At 47.0% G+C, this 13,769-nt stretch overlaps 5 protein-coding genes and 1 pseudogene across 7 annotated transcripts in view; 4 read left to right on the forward strand and 2 right to left on the reverse strand.

Annotated features, from left to right (window-relative positions):
* Positions 1–13,769, forward strand: part of LOC144698460 (uncharacterized) — a 404,975-nt gene that overhangs the window by 366,455 nt on the left and 24,751 nt on the right. The gene's annotated exons all lie outside the window — the stretch shown is intronic.
* LOC144697207 (uncharacterized) overlaps positions 1–13,769 on the forward strand; it is a 301,742-nt gene that overhangs the window by 222,525 nt on the left and 65,448 nt on the right. The gene's annotated exons all lie outside the window — the stretch shown is intronic.
* The window catches only part of LOC144697338 (uncharacterized), a 264,249-nt gene that overhangs the window by 215,914 nt on the left and 34,566 nt on the right, over positions 1–13,769 (forward strand). The gene's annotated exons all lie outside the window — the stretch shown is intronic.
* LOC144696975 (uncharacterized) overlaps positions 1–13,769 on the reverse strand; it is a 404,367-nt gene that overhangs the window by 133,324 nt on the left and 257,274 nt on the right. The gene's annotated exons all lie outside the window — the stretch shown is intronic.
* Positions 1–13,769, reverse strand: part of LOC144696962 (uncharacterized) — a 36,872-nt pseudogene that overhangs the window by 19,186 nt on the left and 3,917 nt on the right.
* Positions 533–5,860, forward strand: LOC144697013 (uncharacterized). Of its 2 annotated transcripts, none has more exons than XM_078568766.1 (2): positions 533–693; positions 3,375–5,860. In XM_078568766.1, exon 2 carries the CDS (start codon positions 3,737–3,739, stop codon positions 4,784–4,786), a length of 1,050 nt encoding a protein of 349 aa, XP_078424892.1. In that variant the 5' UTR covers positions 533–693; positions 3,375–3,736; the 3' UTR covers positions 4,787–5,860. The 2 variants fall into 2 exon arrangements, with proteins under 2 accessions (XP_078424892.1, XP_078424893.1); XM_078568767.1 differs by lacking the exon at positions 533–693 and adding an exon at positions 1,070–1,159.

Genomic DNA, 13,769 nt, shown 5'->3' on the forward strand with positions numbered 1-13,769 from the left:
GAAGATCAATCATTTAAAAGTGAAATTGGATGGGCACTTGAAGGAAACTTCTGGGAGAGAGAATGGAGATATTGAGGGTGAATGAGACCGATTGGATTGTTCTACAGAGAGTTGGCACAGACTCGAGTTGCTGAATGGACCCCCTTCTGTGCCATAATGACTCCATGACTGGAAATATATAATGTAGCTACAGCATTTCATTACAAGACTAGAAAAGAAATGGAAAGGAGGAGAAAAGAAAGTGTTTTACTCCCAGATGTTGGACACAGGAGGAAGTTTTAGTCTGTGTGAAGCTCAATCTTCATTCACACAAAGCCCGCGCTCTGATTGGCTGGAGGACCAGAGTCCTTCCGGTCCTCCAACTTTCCCCATTGGTCAACCCCTCAGCATGAAGGGAAGGGGCGGGCTCCCCCGCAAATGCGCAGCCTCCCATCTCCCGAGTGGCTACTCGGTCTGGCCGGAGCCAGTTGCCTGGAAACCTTGGCTCGAGGCGGGGTAGGGGGAGGGGAAACAATGGGTTGGGGCGGGGCTCCCGTGTCCGCGCGCCTGGCCTGCAGACTGGAACCCGAGGACGTCACCGCGGAGCAGAGTGATTCCTATTGGCTGATTCAGGCAGGGTTCCATTGTGGACGTCACAATGCGGATGTTGGACAATGAGCTTCAGACTGAAACTTCCTCCTCTGGGCAACATCTGTGAGGAAATCAATGTTTCCCCCTTTCCATTTCTTTTCTCATTCTGAGGGCAAATTGTTGACTTGCAGGAACTGAAGGGAAAGTAAGTAAATCCAGGGAGGGTGCGGACTCTGGAAAGGTTGGCCCAGGTCTCTCTCTCTTAAAGACATTGACATCCTTTGCTCCCTCAGCTTGACACATTTATTTGTCTGGCTAAAAGGATGGTCCCTTTCCTCATGTTCACAATTAAAGGAGTGGTTTCCCCAAGAGATGGCTGACATTTAAGGGGACAATTTCCAGGTGATTTACTGTCCTTTATTTTAAGGGATTGCTCCTTATTTTTCCTTTTGTCCTGTATTTCTAGGACAGCCTGTGGGAAACTGATTGCTGGAGTGTCCAGGGTGAGTTTGAGTGATTCGAGTGGGACGGTAAGTGAGTGAGTTGGTTAGCAGAGAGATGATGATGTTGTGACTGAACAAGATAAGTTGTAAGTTTTACGACACAGTAGGAGTCAATTCACCAACTCAAGTCCCTGCCGACTCTGTGGAGCAATCCAGTCAGTCCCATTCCTCCTCTATATCCCCATTCCTGTGCAAGTTTATTTCCTTCAAGTGCCTTTCCAGTTTCATTTTGAAATCATTGATCATCTCTGCTTCCACCACCCTCGTACACAGTGAGTTCCAGGCCATCACAACTCGCTGCTGAAATACAGTTCTCGCTCACAGCCCATGTGTCTCCAATCATGTAATAGAGTACCATACCTTTTAAGTACAGTATGATTGGGTGTATACCGGGTAGATTAAATTTAGAATGGAGAGAGTGTAGCAGAGTGAGAATACAGGGACTGTGTGTGGGGTGGAGATTTGCAGCTTTTGGGGAACGAGAGAGGGTACAGTGTGCTATCAGCCGGAAGACGAAGGTAGGGTTCTAAATGTATACTTTGTGTCGTTGTTCACAAGTGAGAGGGGTGACGTGGATTTGGAAATCAGGCAGAAGAACTGTGTTATAATTAAAGAAATTAGCATTGAAATGGAGGAGGTTCTAAGTGGCCTGACAGGATAGTAGATAAATCTCCAGGCCCAGGTGAAATGTACCCCAGGGTTTTGAGGAGATAGCAGGGGCACTGGCAATAATTTTCAATACCTCTCTGGCCACAGGAGAGGTGCCAGAGGACTGGAGGACAGCCAATGGGGTACTGTTATTCAAGAAGGGAGGAAGCGATAAACCAGGGAACTACAGGCCAGTCAGTCTAACCTCGGTGGTGGGGAAACTATTGGAAGCAATTCTGAGGGACAGAATTAATCCACACTTAGAGAGGCAGGGATTAATCAAGGACAGTCAGCATGGTTTTGTTCAGAGAAAGTCATGTCTGACCAATTTGATTGAATTTTTCAAAGAGGTGACCAGGTGTGTACATGAGGGCAATGCATTTGACATAGTCTACTTGGACTTCAGCAAGGCTTTTGATAAGGTACCGCATGGGGGACTGATAACGAAGGTAAGAGCCCATGGGATCCAAGGCAATTTGGCAAATTGGATCCAGAATTGGTTGAGTGTCAGGAAGCAGAGGGTGATGGTTGAGGGGTGTTTTTGTGACAGGATACCTGTGTCCAGTGGGGTTCCACAGGGATTGGTGCTGGGTCCCTTGCTGTTTGTGGTATATATAAACGATTTAGACTTGAATGGAGGAGGGCTGATCAGTAAGTTCGTGGATGACACGAAAATTGTTGGGGTGGTAAATAGTGAGGAGAATAGCCTTAGATTACAGGAGCATATGGACGGGCTGGTCAGATGGGCTGATCAGTGGCAAATGGAATTTAATCCGGATAAGTGTGAGGTGATGCACTTGGGCAGGACAAACAAGGCACGGGAATACATGATGAATGGTAGGACCTTGGGAAGTAACTGAGGATCAGAGGGACCTTGGTGTGCATATCCACCGGTCCCTTAAGATAGCGGGACAGGTAGATAAGGTGGGTAAGAAGGCATATAGGATACTTGCCTTTATTAGCCGAGGCATATAATATAAGAGCAGGGAGGCTATGCTGGAACTGTCAAAAACGCTGATTAGGCCACAGCTAGAGTATTGCATGCAGTTCTGGAATCTGCATTGTAGGGAGGATGTGATTGCACGAGAGAGAATGCAGAAGAGATTTACCAGGATATTGCCTGGGCTGGAGAGTTTTAGTTGTGAGGAGAGATTGGATAGACTGGGGTTATTTTCCCTGGAGCAGAGGAGATTGAGGGGGGACATGATTAGAGGTGTATAAAATTATGAGGGGCATAGATAGGGTAAACAGGAAGGAACTTTTCCCCTTGGTGGAGGGATCAATAACTAGGGGGCATAGATTTAAGGTAAGGGGCAGGTGGTTTAGAGGGGATGTGAGGAAGAATTTTTTCACCCAGAAGGTGGTGGGAATCTGGAACTCACTGCCTGAAAGGCTGGTAGAGGCAGAAACCCTCATAACATTTAAGAAGTATTTGGAGTGCACTTGCAATGCCATGGCATACAAGGCTATGGGCCTAGTACTGGAAAATGGGATTAGAATAGTTAGGTACTTGTTTGACCGGCGCAGACTCGATGGGCCGAAGGGCTTTTTTCTGTGCTGTGGACCTCTATGACTGTATGAGAAATTAGAATTGCCTGCTCTGAATTTCTATCCGGTACTGACAGTGATGATTTTTGTAAAGTCCCTTTACAGGATATTAGAAGGGGAAGATTTGCAGACAGAAATCTCAAACCAAACGTCACATCAAGATCTGCCAAACTCATTTGATTAAATGGGACCTGAATATCATTGGTTCTTTGAACCAAGCAGGGGAAATGTTTGTCTGTTCTGTCTGCTTCAAAAGGTTTTAAGCCTCAGTGTGACTGGAAAAACACCGAGACACACATACCCAAGTGAGAGTGTTCCAGTGCACTGACTGTGGAAAGAGCTTTAACCAGTTACACAGCCTGAAAAAACATCACCATTCACAGTGAGGAGAGCCTTTTACATGTTCTGTGTGTGGACAAGGCTTCAACTGATCATCGGACCTGGAGAGACACAAGGGCACGAGCACCATGGATAAACTGTGGGAATGTGGGGACTGTGGGAAGGGATTCTGTTCCCCATCGAAGCTGGAAACTCATCGGCGCAGTCACACCGGGGAGAGGCCGTTCATCTGTTCTGACTGTGGGAAGGGATTCAAAGCCCCATCTCAGCTGGAAACTCATCGGCGCAGTCACACTGGGGAGAGGCCGTTCACCTGCCCTGACTGTGGGAAGGGTTTCACTCAGTTATCCCACCTGCAGAGGCACCAGCGAGTTCACACCGGGAAGTGGCCATTCACCTGCACTGATTGTGGCAAGATATTCAGACAGTTATCCAGCCTGCAGTCACACCAACGATTTCACACTGGGGAGAAGATGCCATTCGTCTGCTCTGTGTGTGCGAAGGGATTCGCTCACTCATCCAACCTGCTGACACACCAGCGAATTCACACCGGGGAGAGGCCGTTCACCTGCTCTGAATGTGGGAAGGGATTCAGTAATTCATCTGACCTGCAGACACACAAGGGAGTTCACAGTGGGGAGAGACCATTCACCTGCTTCCAGTGTGGGAAGGGTTTCAGTGATTCATTCAACCTGCTGCGACACCAGAGAATTCACACTGGGGAGAGGCCGTTCACCTGCTCCGAGTGTGGGAAAGGATTCACTCAGTTATCCAATCTGCAGTCACACCAGCGAGTTCACACTGGGGAGAGGCCATTCACCTGCTCTGAATGTGGGAAGATATTCAGTAATTCATCTGACCTGCAAAAGCACAAGCGAGTTCACACAGGGGAGAGGCCATTCCACTGCTCTGACTGTGGGAAGGGATTCAGCCATTCATCCAACCTGCAGAAGCACGTGCGAGTTCACACAGGGGAGAGGCCATTCACCTGCTCTGAGTGTGGGAAGGGATTCAGTCAGTTATCCAACCTGCTGACACACCAGCGAATTCACACCAGGGAGAGACTGTTCACCTGCTCTGAATGCGGGAAGGGATCCAGTCATTCATCCAGCCTGCACAAACACCAGCGAGTTCACACTGGGCAGAGGCCATCCACCTGCTCCCTGTGTGGAAGGTGATTCACTCATTCATCCCACTGGTTAAGACACCAGTGAGTTCACAAGTGATTCCAGGAGTTGGATTCTGCTGTTATTGCCGCTGTTAATCACATCCAGGACTGAACCATGTTCATTCTGACACTTGGTGAAGTGGGAGGGTCGGAGGGTTTCTTTCTGCTGGACTGGCCGGCCTCATGACTTTGCTTCCAGTGGGCTGATGCTCTTTGAGCCTGGAAGTGCACATTTCCACTGAAATGATCCACAAAAGCTGATGAAGGACATTTATTTTGTTCTGGATAGTAAATAGTGTTTTTCCTGCCATGACAGGTAGATCTGAAATAAATACAGGAAGTTTAGGAAAAATTAGCAGGTCTGGCAACATCTGTGAAGAGGGAGAAGCAGCTAACTTTTCGAGTCCAATATGACTCTTCTTCAGAATTAAGAAGTGGGGGAAATGTGATGGGGTTAATACTTCGGAGAAAGGGGGGAGGGTCAGATAAAACAAGAGGGAAAGTCAGGGATTGGTTAGAGGGCGGGCAAGATTAAATGACAAAAATATCATGGGACAAAAGGCAAAGGGAGAGGTAATGGTTGTGGTAAAGAAACAAAGCATTGGTCCAGAGTAAGTGTTAATGGCAGAATAAAGGACAGCTCTGTCTGAAAGCAAAAATATGAAAACAAGATGCAGACTGGCACTTAGTAAAAAAGAATCAAAACAGAGAACAGAGTTGACAGTCTGAAGTTGTTGAATTCAATGTTGAGTCCAGAAGGCTGTAAAGTGCCTCATTGGAGGATGAGGTGCTGTTCGTCCAGCTTGTGTTGGGCTTCTCGGGAACATTGCAGCAGGCCGTGGACAGAAATGTGAGCATGAGAGCGAGGTGGTGAATTATAATGGCAGCAACTGGAATGTCAGGGTCATGCTTGTGGACTGAGCGGAGGTGTTCCACAAAGCGGGCAGCGAACAGGGGACAGATGAATTAAAGATAAACTATTTGGGTCCAGAACATTGTGCACATCCTTTTACTCTGGTTGTCTTTGATCTTCAAGTAATTTTCTGTTTTTTTTAACCATGTTCAATTTCATTAATAAACTTGTATTGGTAAAATATTTGATTTTGCTGGAGTTTTCATGATTAGATTTCTGCACTTTAGGAAAGTGGGTGAGAGGGGTTGGCAGGCTCTTTAACAGAAAGTGAGTCTCTCTAAGGCCATTAACAAAGGAGCCAGAAGGGGAGATGAGATTTTATTTTTTGATGCAGCAAGTTGTTCTGATTGGCCTGAAAGCAGATTCATCAGTATCTTTCCGAAGGGTAAATACTTGAAAGGCAACAATTTGCAGGGCTGTGGGGATAGAGCAGAGCGCTTGGATGTATCAGAGAGTCCTTTCAAAGAAATGGCAGGGGCACGATGGGCCGAATGGACTCCTTCTGCAGCCTGGGAATCTGAGCCTCCTGCAGGTTAAAAGGGACAGATTTCATTTCAGCCTCTTCCCTGTATCTGTATTTAAAGCGACGGGTTTCTGTTCAGCTCTGAGTGACCGATATAACAATGCCTCCACCCCTCTGTACAATTAAACGTGGTACAAAGCCTTTCATGGCCAATTATAGTCAACAGCCTTCCTGTCGCTCTCTCTGGACACAACAAGAAAGTGTTTGACTGCTTAACAATAGTGGAGTCCCCTGAAAATAATTCAAACACCACAACAAAATCAGCCTACATTTATATAGCACCTTTAAACATCCCAGGGATATTCAAAGGTTCGATTACAAAACAGAAGTTGACACCGAGCCACATAAAGAGATATTAGCTCAGATGACCAGTAGCTTGGTCAGAGAGGTAGGTTTTAAGGAGTGTCCTAAAGGAGCAAAAAAGATCGAGGGGCAGAGAGGTTTGGGGAGGGAATTCCAGAGCGTGGGGCGCAGGCAGCTGAAGACACGGCCCCCAGTGGTTGTGCAATTGAAACCGGGGATGCTGAAGCGGCCAGAATTGGACGAGCACAGATATCTTGGATGGTTGCAGGGATGGAGAAGATTACAGAGATGGGGAGAGTGTGTGTGACCATGTGGTGATGTGAAAAAAAGGAGGCTGTGGAGGAATTTGAAAAGAATGGGCCTGAATTTAGCTCAATCGACATTCCATTCACTTTTCCAGAGGTAAATTGGGCCCAAGGAGCAGAATTTTAAAATCGAGGCACTGCTTGAATGGGAGCCAATGTTGGTCAGTGAGCACAGGGGGTGATAGGTGAACCGTACCGTGTGTGAGTTGGGAATTGGGCAGCAGAGTTTCTCTATTGAAGAAAACTGGTCCAGTTCTGTACATTTCCCATCACACTGCCTGTGTCTTGTTTCTGTATTTGATTGGCTCAGATTTTGCGTGAAGGGACCAGAACTGTATCAAAAGCTCAGACAGAGATAGACGACTAACCCAGAAAGAAATATCGGAGGCAAAAGATAACAGAGGGAGCAGTCGGCAAAATCTGTAAATAACAGAAGAGGAGGACGGGGGCAAATTGAGTCACCTCCAAATCTGGTTTAGAAAATCCTCTCAGTTGCCATCTCGGGAGCTCATTAACCTGAGGAACCACCCTGGAAAAGAGACATTTTACCAGACTTAAACTTCCCTGCGGTGAGAAAGGTGTTCTGTGTTTGAAATCCCCTCACTGTGTTTTCTTTCGAACCCCTGGACACTGTCAGAGGCCCTCAGCACCAGAATCGTGTGGTTTTGTAGAGACCTCACACTGTGAACTCTTCAGGTGCACCTTTGTGGACAAAGTGGGTGTGTTGAAGTTGTGGAGCGGGTGAGATGAGCTGTTATCATCTGTATCTCCTGCTCATTAGTCTCTTTAGGGTGTTTCTCACCCTCTGGACTTTCCCATGTACAAACGCCTCTTTAATATTTTCCCTCACCTTTAAACCCCTCAGCCTGTCCGATATTTATTCCAAAAGGATTCTCATGCCGCACTCCCCAGGTTTTCCTGCCACCCTGCCATCCATTCAGGAGCTGACATGTCAATCTCACACTCACCTCCCCGCAAGTATTGAGGTGCCTGCCTGGTACAGCTGTGTGTGTGTGTGTGTGTGTGTGTGTGTGTGTGTCTGTCTGTTTGATCCGTGTTATCACCAAACTAAACTCACACAATTACTTCAGCTTGAGTACTTCAATGATTCTATATGGTCGGAAGAACAGAGAAAGACAATTGATAATAAAGGATCCAATTCTAAAGCGGGTGCAGGAGCAGAGGCAGCTGTGGGTATAGGGGCACAAATCAGTGAAGGTGACAGGGCAGGTAGAGAGCGCGGTTAATAAAGCAAAAGGGATCCTGGGGGTTTATAAACAGGGGCTTCGAATACAACACCAGGGAAGCTATGAGAAACCTGTATAAAGTAGTGATTCGGGCTCCATTGGAGCATTGTGTCCAGTTCTAGGTGCCACAGATTAGGAAGGATGTGAAGGCTTTACAGAGGGTGTGGAAAAGATTCACGAGAACGGTCCCAGGGATGAGGAACTTCAGTGACGCGGATAGATTGGAGAAACTGGGGTTGTTCTCCCTGGAGAAGAGAAAATTGGAAGGAGATTTGATCGAGGTATTAAAATCATGAGGGGTCTGGACAGAGCAGAGAGAGAGAAACTGTTCCCATAGGTGGAAGGAACGAGACCCGGGTGACATTGGTTTAAGATGGTCAGAAAAAGAAGCAACTGCAACACGAGGAGAAACTTTATTCCACAGCGAGTGGTTCGGATCCGGAATACAGTGTCTGAGGGGCTGGTGGAGGCAGAATCACTCATGGTTTTCAGCAGAGAATTGGATCATTATCTGAAGAGCAGAAATTGGCAGGGTTATGGGGAAAAGGTGGGGGAAGTGGCTCTGGGTGAGTTGCTCTTGCAGAGAGCTGGAACAGACACAATGGGCTGAATGGCCTCCTTCAGTGTTGTAACCATTCCATTATTCTCGAACACCAGCTCGCTGATTCTATTCAACACGGCATGATGGTGGGTAGCACTCTCACCTTTGAGTCAGGAGGTAGGGGGTTCGAATCCCCACTCCAGAGACTTGAGCCCCCATAATCCAGGTCCCACACTCCCGGTGCCAGTACTGAGGGAGAACTATCCTGTCAGAGGGGCCGTCTTTCGAGTGAGACATTAACCCGAGGGCCCCGTCTGCCCTCTCAGGTGGATGTACAAGACTGAATGGTCACAATTGGAAGGAGAGCAGGAGGGGGAGGAGTTCACCCCCGGTGTCCTGGGGCCCGATATTTATCCCTCAACCAACATCAGTAAAAACAGATGATGTGGTCATCATCACGTTGCTGTCTGTGGGATCTTGCTGTGCACACATTGGCTGTCACGTTTCCTGTCGTGTCTACACTTCAGAAAGAGCTTCATTGGCAGTGAAACACATTGAGATGCCCTAAGGTGCTATATAAATGCAGGTTTCTTTTTAAACTGACACACTCCTATCCTCACAGACAGATCGTCCAGCAGGAGCATGAGCCAGCACGAGCCAGCTGACTGGGGGCAGGAACTCCCAGTGGACCGAGGCTGCTTCCCTTCAGAGGACACAATCCATTGTGGGAAGTGGCCATTTAAAGAGGGTACCTTGACTTGCTGGGCTGAGAATCCATCCCTTTTCCCCCTGTGTAATCCTGGCTAAGAATAGACATCAGGGCTACTCAATATACTGAAAATGATTTGCTTTTGTTCTCTTTGTCTGAAACCAAACTGGAAGGAAAGGGATAAAATTCTGAAACGTCACAAAGAGAATTCCAGACATTATTGACATCACTGTACATATTACAGACACGCTTTTATTTATCTGTCATCACAGAATCTCACAGCACAGAAGGAGACTATTCGGCCCATCGTGCCTGTGCTGGCTCTTTGAAAGAGTGACTCAATTAGTCCCACTATCCTGCCCTTTCCCCATGAGCCCTGCAAACTAGTTCACTTCCAGGATTTATCCAATTCCCTTTGTTGAATCTGTTACCACCAGCCTTTCAGGCAGTGCATTCCGGATCACAACACCTCACTGTGTAAAGATTTATCTTCCCCATTTCCCCTCTGGCTTTTATGTCAATCACCTTAAATATGTGTCCTTTGGTGAACGACCCTTATGCCAATGGAATGTTTCTGTTTATTTACTCGATGTAAACCGTTCATGTTCTTGAACACTTCTAGCAAATCACCTCTGAGCTTTCACTGCTCTAAGGGGAACAACCCCGGCCTCTCCAGTGTGTTCACATTACTGAAATTTCTTATTCCTGTCCCCAGACTAAATCCCTGCACACTTTCCAAGGCCTTGACATCCTTCCTGAATTGTAGGGCCCATATATGGGGCTCATTTCCAGAGAAATAGTATTGAAAAGCAGAGAAGTCAGGTTAAACTTGTATCGAGCATTGGTTAGACTACACTTGTAATATTGTGAGCTGTTCCGGGTGTCCATTATTTTCTAAAGGGCAGAGAGGAAATCGAGAAAGTGCAAGAAAGATTCACAAGGATGATCCTAGAACTGAGAGTGTTTCAGTTACAGGATGGATTGAACAGGCTGGGAACTTTTTCCCTGGAAAAGACAAGGCTGAGGGCTGACTTCATGAAGAACTTTCAAAGTAAGAACAGGTGCAAGAGGGTTGACGTCATCAAATCATCACCGCTGGTACCGGAGCGAAATTCAGAATTAATAATTGTGGTTTACATTGAACATGTTTCTCCCTCTCAAACTCAAAATCTCTGTCTCCCTCACATTCCCTCCTCCCGACTGATTGACGCACTAATTCATGCTACTATCCTCCTCCTGATTTTTCCCAATTCTCCTCCCCTGAAGGTGCTGACTCTCGGGTTCAGTTTCACACTCACCTATTGCCCTCCCCAATATGTCACCCAGGTGTCTAAATCTTTACACCTGAAGTTAACAAACTGTTTTGCTAAGGGGGCGTCACAATCAAATCCAGTGACTACCGACATGTACTTTGTGTCAGGGTGAGGTCACTACGCCCCCCACCCCCACTTTCCATCCCAGTCCCAGGAGTTTGGAAACTGGGCTCTGGACGAGTAATGCCGGCCGCAGCTCCCACAATCCCTCGCGCTGGGGAAACCGCTCTATCCGCAGCGCGGGCGGGCGCCCCGGGACTGCGCATGTCCAAGGAAGAGGGGAAGCTGCGCATGTGCAGTGAATGTCATTTCCCATTCGCCAACCGCTAAGATCGTCATGGGGGTCAAAGGGTCTCCCGGGCACACGAAGGCTTTCGCTGCCCATTGTCTTCATGCGAGAGATTGACCAATGGGAAAAGTTGAAGGACCGGAAGGATTCTGGTCCTCCAGCCAATCAGAGCGCGGGCTTTGTGTGAATGACAATTGACCTTCACACAGACTAAAACTTCATCCTGTGTCCAACATCTGTGAGTAAAACACTTTCTTTTCTCCCCCTTTCCATTTCTCTTCCCATTCTGGGGGGAAATTGTTGACTTGCAGGAACTGAAGGGAAAGGAAGTGAATCCAGGGAGGGTGCAGACTCTGGAAAGGTTGGCCCAGGTCTCTCTCTCTCTCTCTCTTAAAGACATTGACATCCTTTGCTCCCTCCGCTTGACACATTTATTTGTCTGGCTAAACGGATGATCTCTTTCCTAATGTTAACAATGAAAGGGGTGATTTCCCCCAGGAACTGACTGACATTTAAGGGAACAGTAAATTCATTTAGGACAGAGATATGTCTAGTATTGTTATATGGTGCATCGTAGATATATTATTTATGGTCATTTAACTTAATGTATTCTGATTTCTAGTCTTGTAATATAGCACTGTAGCTGTGTTATATATTTCCAGTCAGAGTCATTACGGCACAGAAGGAGTCCATTCGATAATTTGAGTCCATGCCGACTCTCTGCAGAACAATCCAGTCAGTCTCATTCCCCCTCTATATCCCCATTCCCCTGTAAGTTTATTTCCTTCAAGTGCTCATCCAATTTCATTTTGAAATCATTGATTGCCTTCTCTTCCACCACCCTCGTAGTCAACAAGTTCCAGGTCATCACGACTCACTGCCAAAATAAAGTTCTCCCTCAGACCCCATTATACCTCTAATCATGTAATAGACTACTTTATATTACACACATTTTTAGTGCAGGACTATTGGGTGCATATTAGGTACATCAAAGTGAGAATGGAGAGCACACAATGTTCCACAGAAACTAAAATTGTCTGTTCTGAGTTTCTATCCTGTTGCAACAGTGATGATTTATCTAATCTCCTTTTACAGGTTATCAGAAGAGGAGGATTTGCGGACAGAAATTTCAAAACCAAATGTCACTTCAGGATCTCAGAGTCATTCGATTCATGGAACCTGAATATTATCAGCCTTTGAATCTAGAAGGAGTGATGTTTCTCTGTCCTACCTGCTTGTGGAGATTTTAAACATCTGTCTGACCAGGATAGCACCAAGACACACACACCTGAGTGAGAGTGTTCCAGTGCATTGACTGTGGAAAGAGCTTTCACCAGTTACGCAGTCTAGTAAAACATTGGACCATTCACAGCGGAGGGAGCATACTTATGTCCTGTGTGTGGAGGAAGCTTCAACTGATCGTCGAACCTTGAAAGACACAAGGACACCCGCACCATGGAGAAACCGTGGAAATGTGGGGACTATGGGAAGGGATTCAGATCCCCATCTGAATTGGAAACACATCGACGCAGCCACACTGGGGAGAGGCCATTCACCTGCACTGTGTGTGGGAAAGGATTCACTCATTCATCCAACCTGCGGACACACCAGCGAGTTCACACTGGGAAGAGGCCGTTCACCTGCTCCGAACTGTGGTAAGGGATTCACTCAGTTATCTCACCTGCTGTCGCACCAGCGAGTTCACACCAGGGAGAGGGCGTTCACCGGCTCTGAGTGTGGGAAGAGATTCAGTGATTCATCCAACCTACGAACACACCAGCGAGTTCACTCTGGGAAGAGGCCGTACACTTGCCCCGAGTGTGGAAAAGGATTTACTCAGTTATCCCACCTGCTGACACACCAGCGAGTTCACACTGGGGAGAGACCATTCACCTGTTCTGAGTGTGGGAAACGATTCAGTGAATCATCCAACCTGCTGACTCACCAGCGAGTTCACACCGGGGAGAGACCATTTATCTGCGCTGAGTGTGGGAAGGGATTCACTCATCTATCCACGCTGCTGACTCACCAGCAAGTGCACACTGGGGAGAAGCCGTTCACCTGCTCTGACTGTGGGAAGGGATTCAGTCAAATATCCAACCTACGGACACACCAGCGAGTTCACAGTGGGGAGAGACTGTTCACCTGTTCTGAGCGTGGGAGCGGATTCAATGTTTAATCTGCCCTGCTGAGGCAGCAGAGAGTTCAAACTGAGGAGAGACCGTTCACCTGCTCCGTGTGTGGGAGAGATTCACTCAGACATCAAATCTCCTGAGACACCAGTGAGTTCACAAGTGTTTACCGGGGTTGGATTCTGCTGTTATTGCTGCTGTTAATCACATCCAGGACTGAACCATGTTCATTCTGATACTTGGTGAAGTGGGAAGATCGGATGGTTTCTTTCTGCTGGACTGGCCAGTCTCACAACTTTGCTCCCAGTGGGCTGATGCTCTTTGAGCCTGGGAGTGCACATTTCCACTGAAATGATCTGCAAAAGCTGATGAAATACATTTATTTTATTCTGAATAGTAAATAGTCGTTTGGTAATATAGAACTTAAGTGTTGCTGAGAAAAGAGACATGTCAAAGCTTTTCACCTTGCACTCATCAGGACACTTGGCAAGAATACCAATATAAGCAGAAAACAACAATTTATACTGCATTAGAAGAGAGTGCTGATTGGTTGGCAAGTGGACTCTGATTGGTAGCGATGTTGCCATGGAGAATACACCAATTGATGGTGACTGAGAGTTGTTGATTTCCCCTCACATTGGTTTTCTTGCGAAGTGTCCTGATGATGCCAAATTAAAAGCTTGGACAGTAAATTATGTTTTTCCCACCACTACAGGCA

Source organism: Cetorhinus maximus, chromosome 23 (genome assembly GCF_964194155.1).
Source record: "Cetorhinus maximus chromosome 23, sCetMax3.hap1.1, whole genome shotgun sequence".
Taxonomy (NCBI): Eukaryota; Metazoa; Chordata; class Chondrichthyes; order Lamniformes; family Cetorhinidae; genus Cetorhinus; species Cetorhinus maximus.

Bases quoted from the DNA above. Each gene is read 5' to 3' on its own strand.
- LOC144697013 (XM_078568766.1), top strand. From the start codon at position 3,737: ATGGATAAACTGTGGGAATGTGGGGACTGTGGGAAGGGATTCTGTTCC.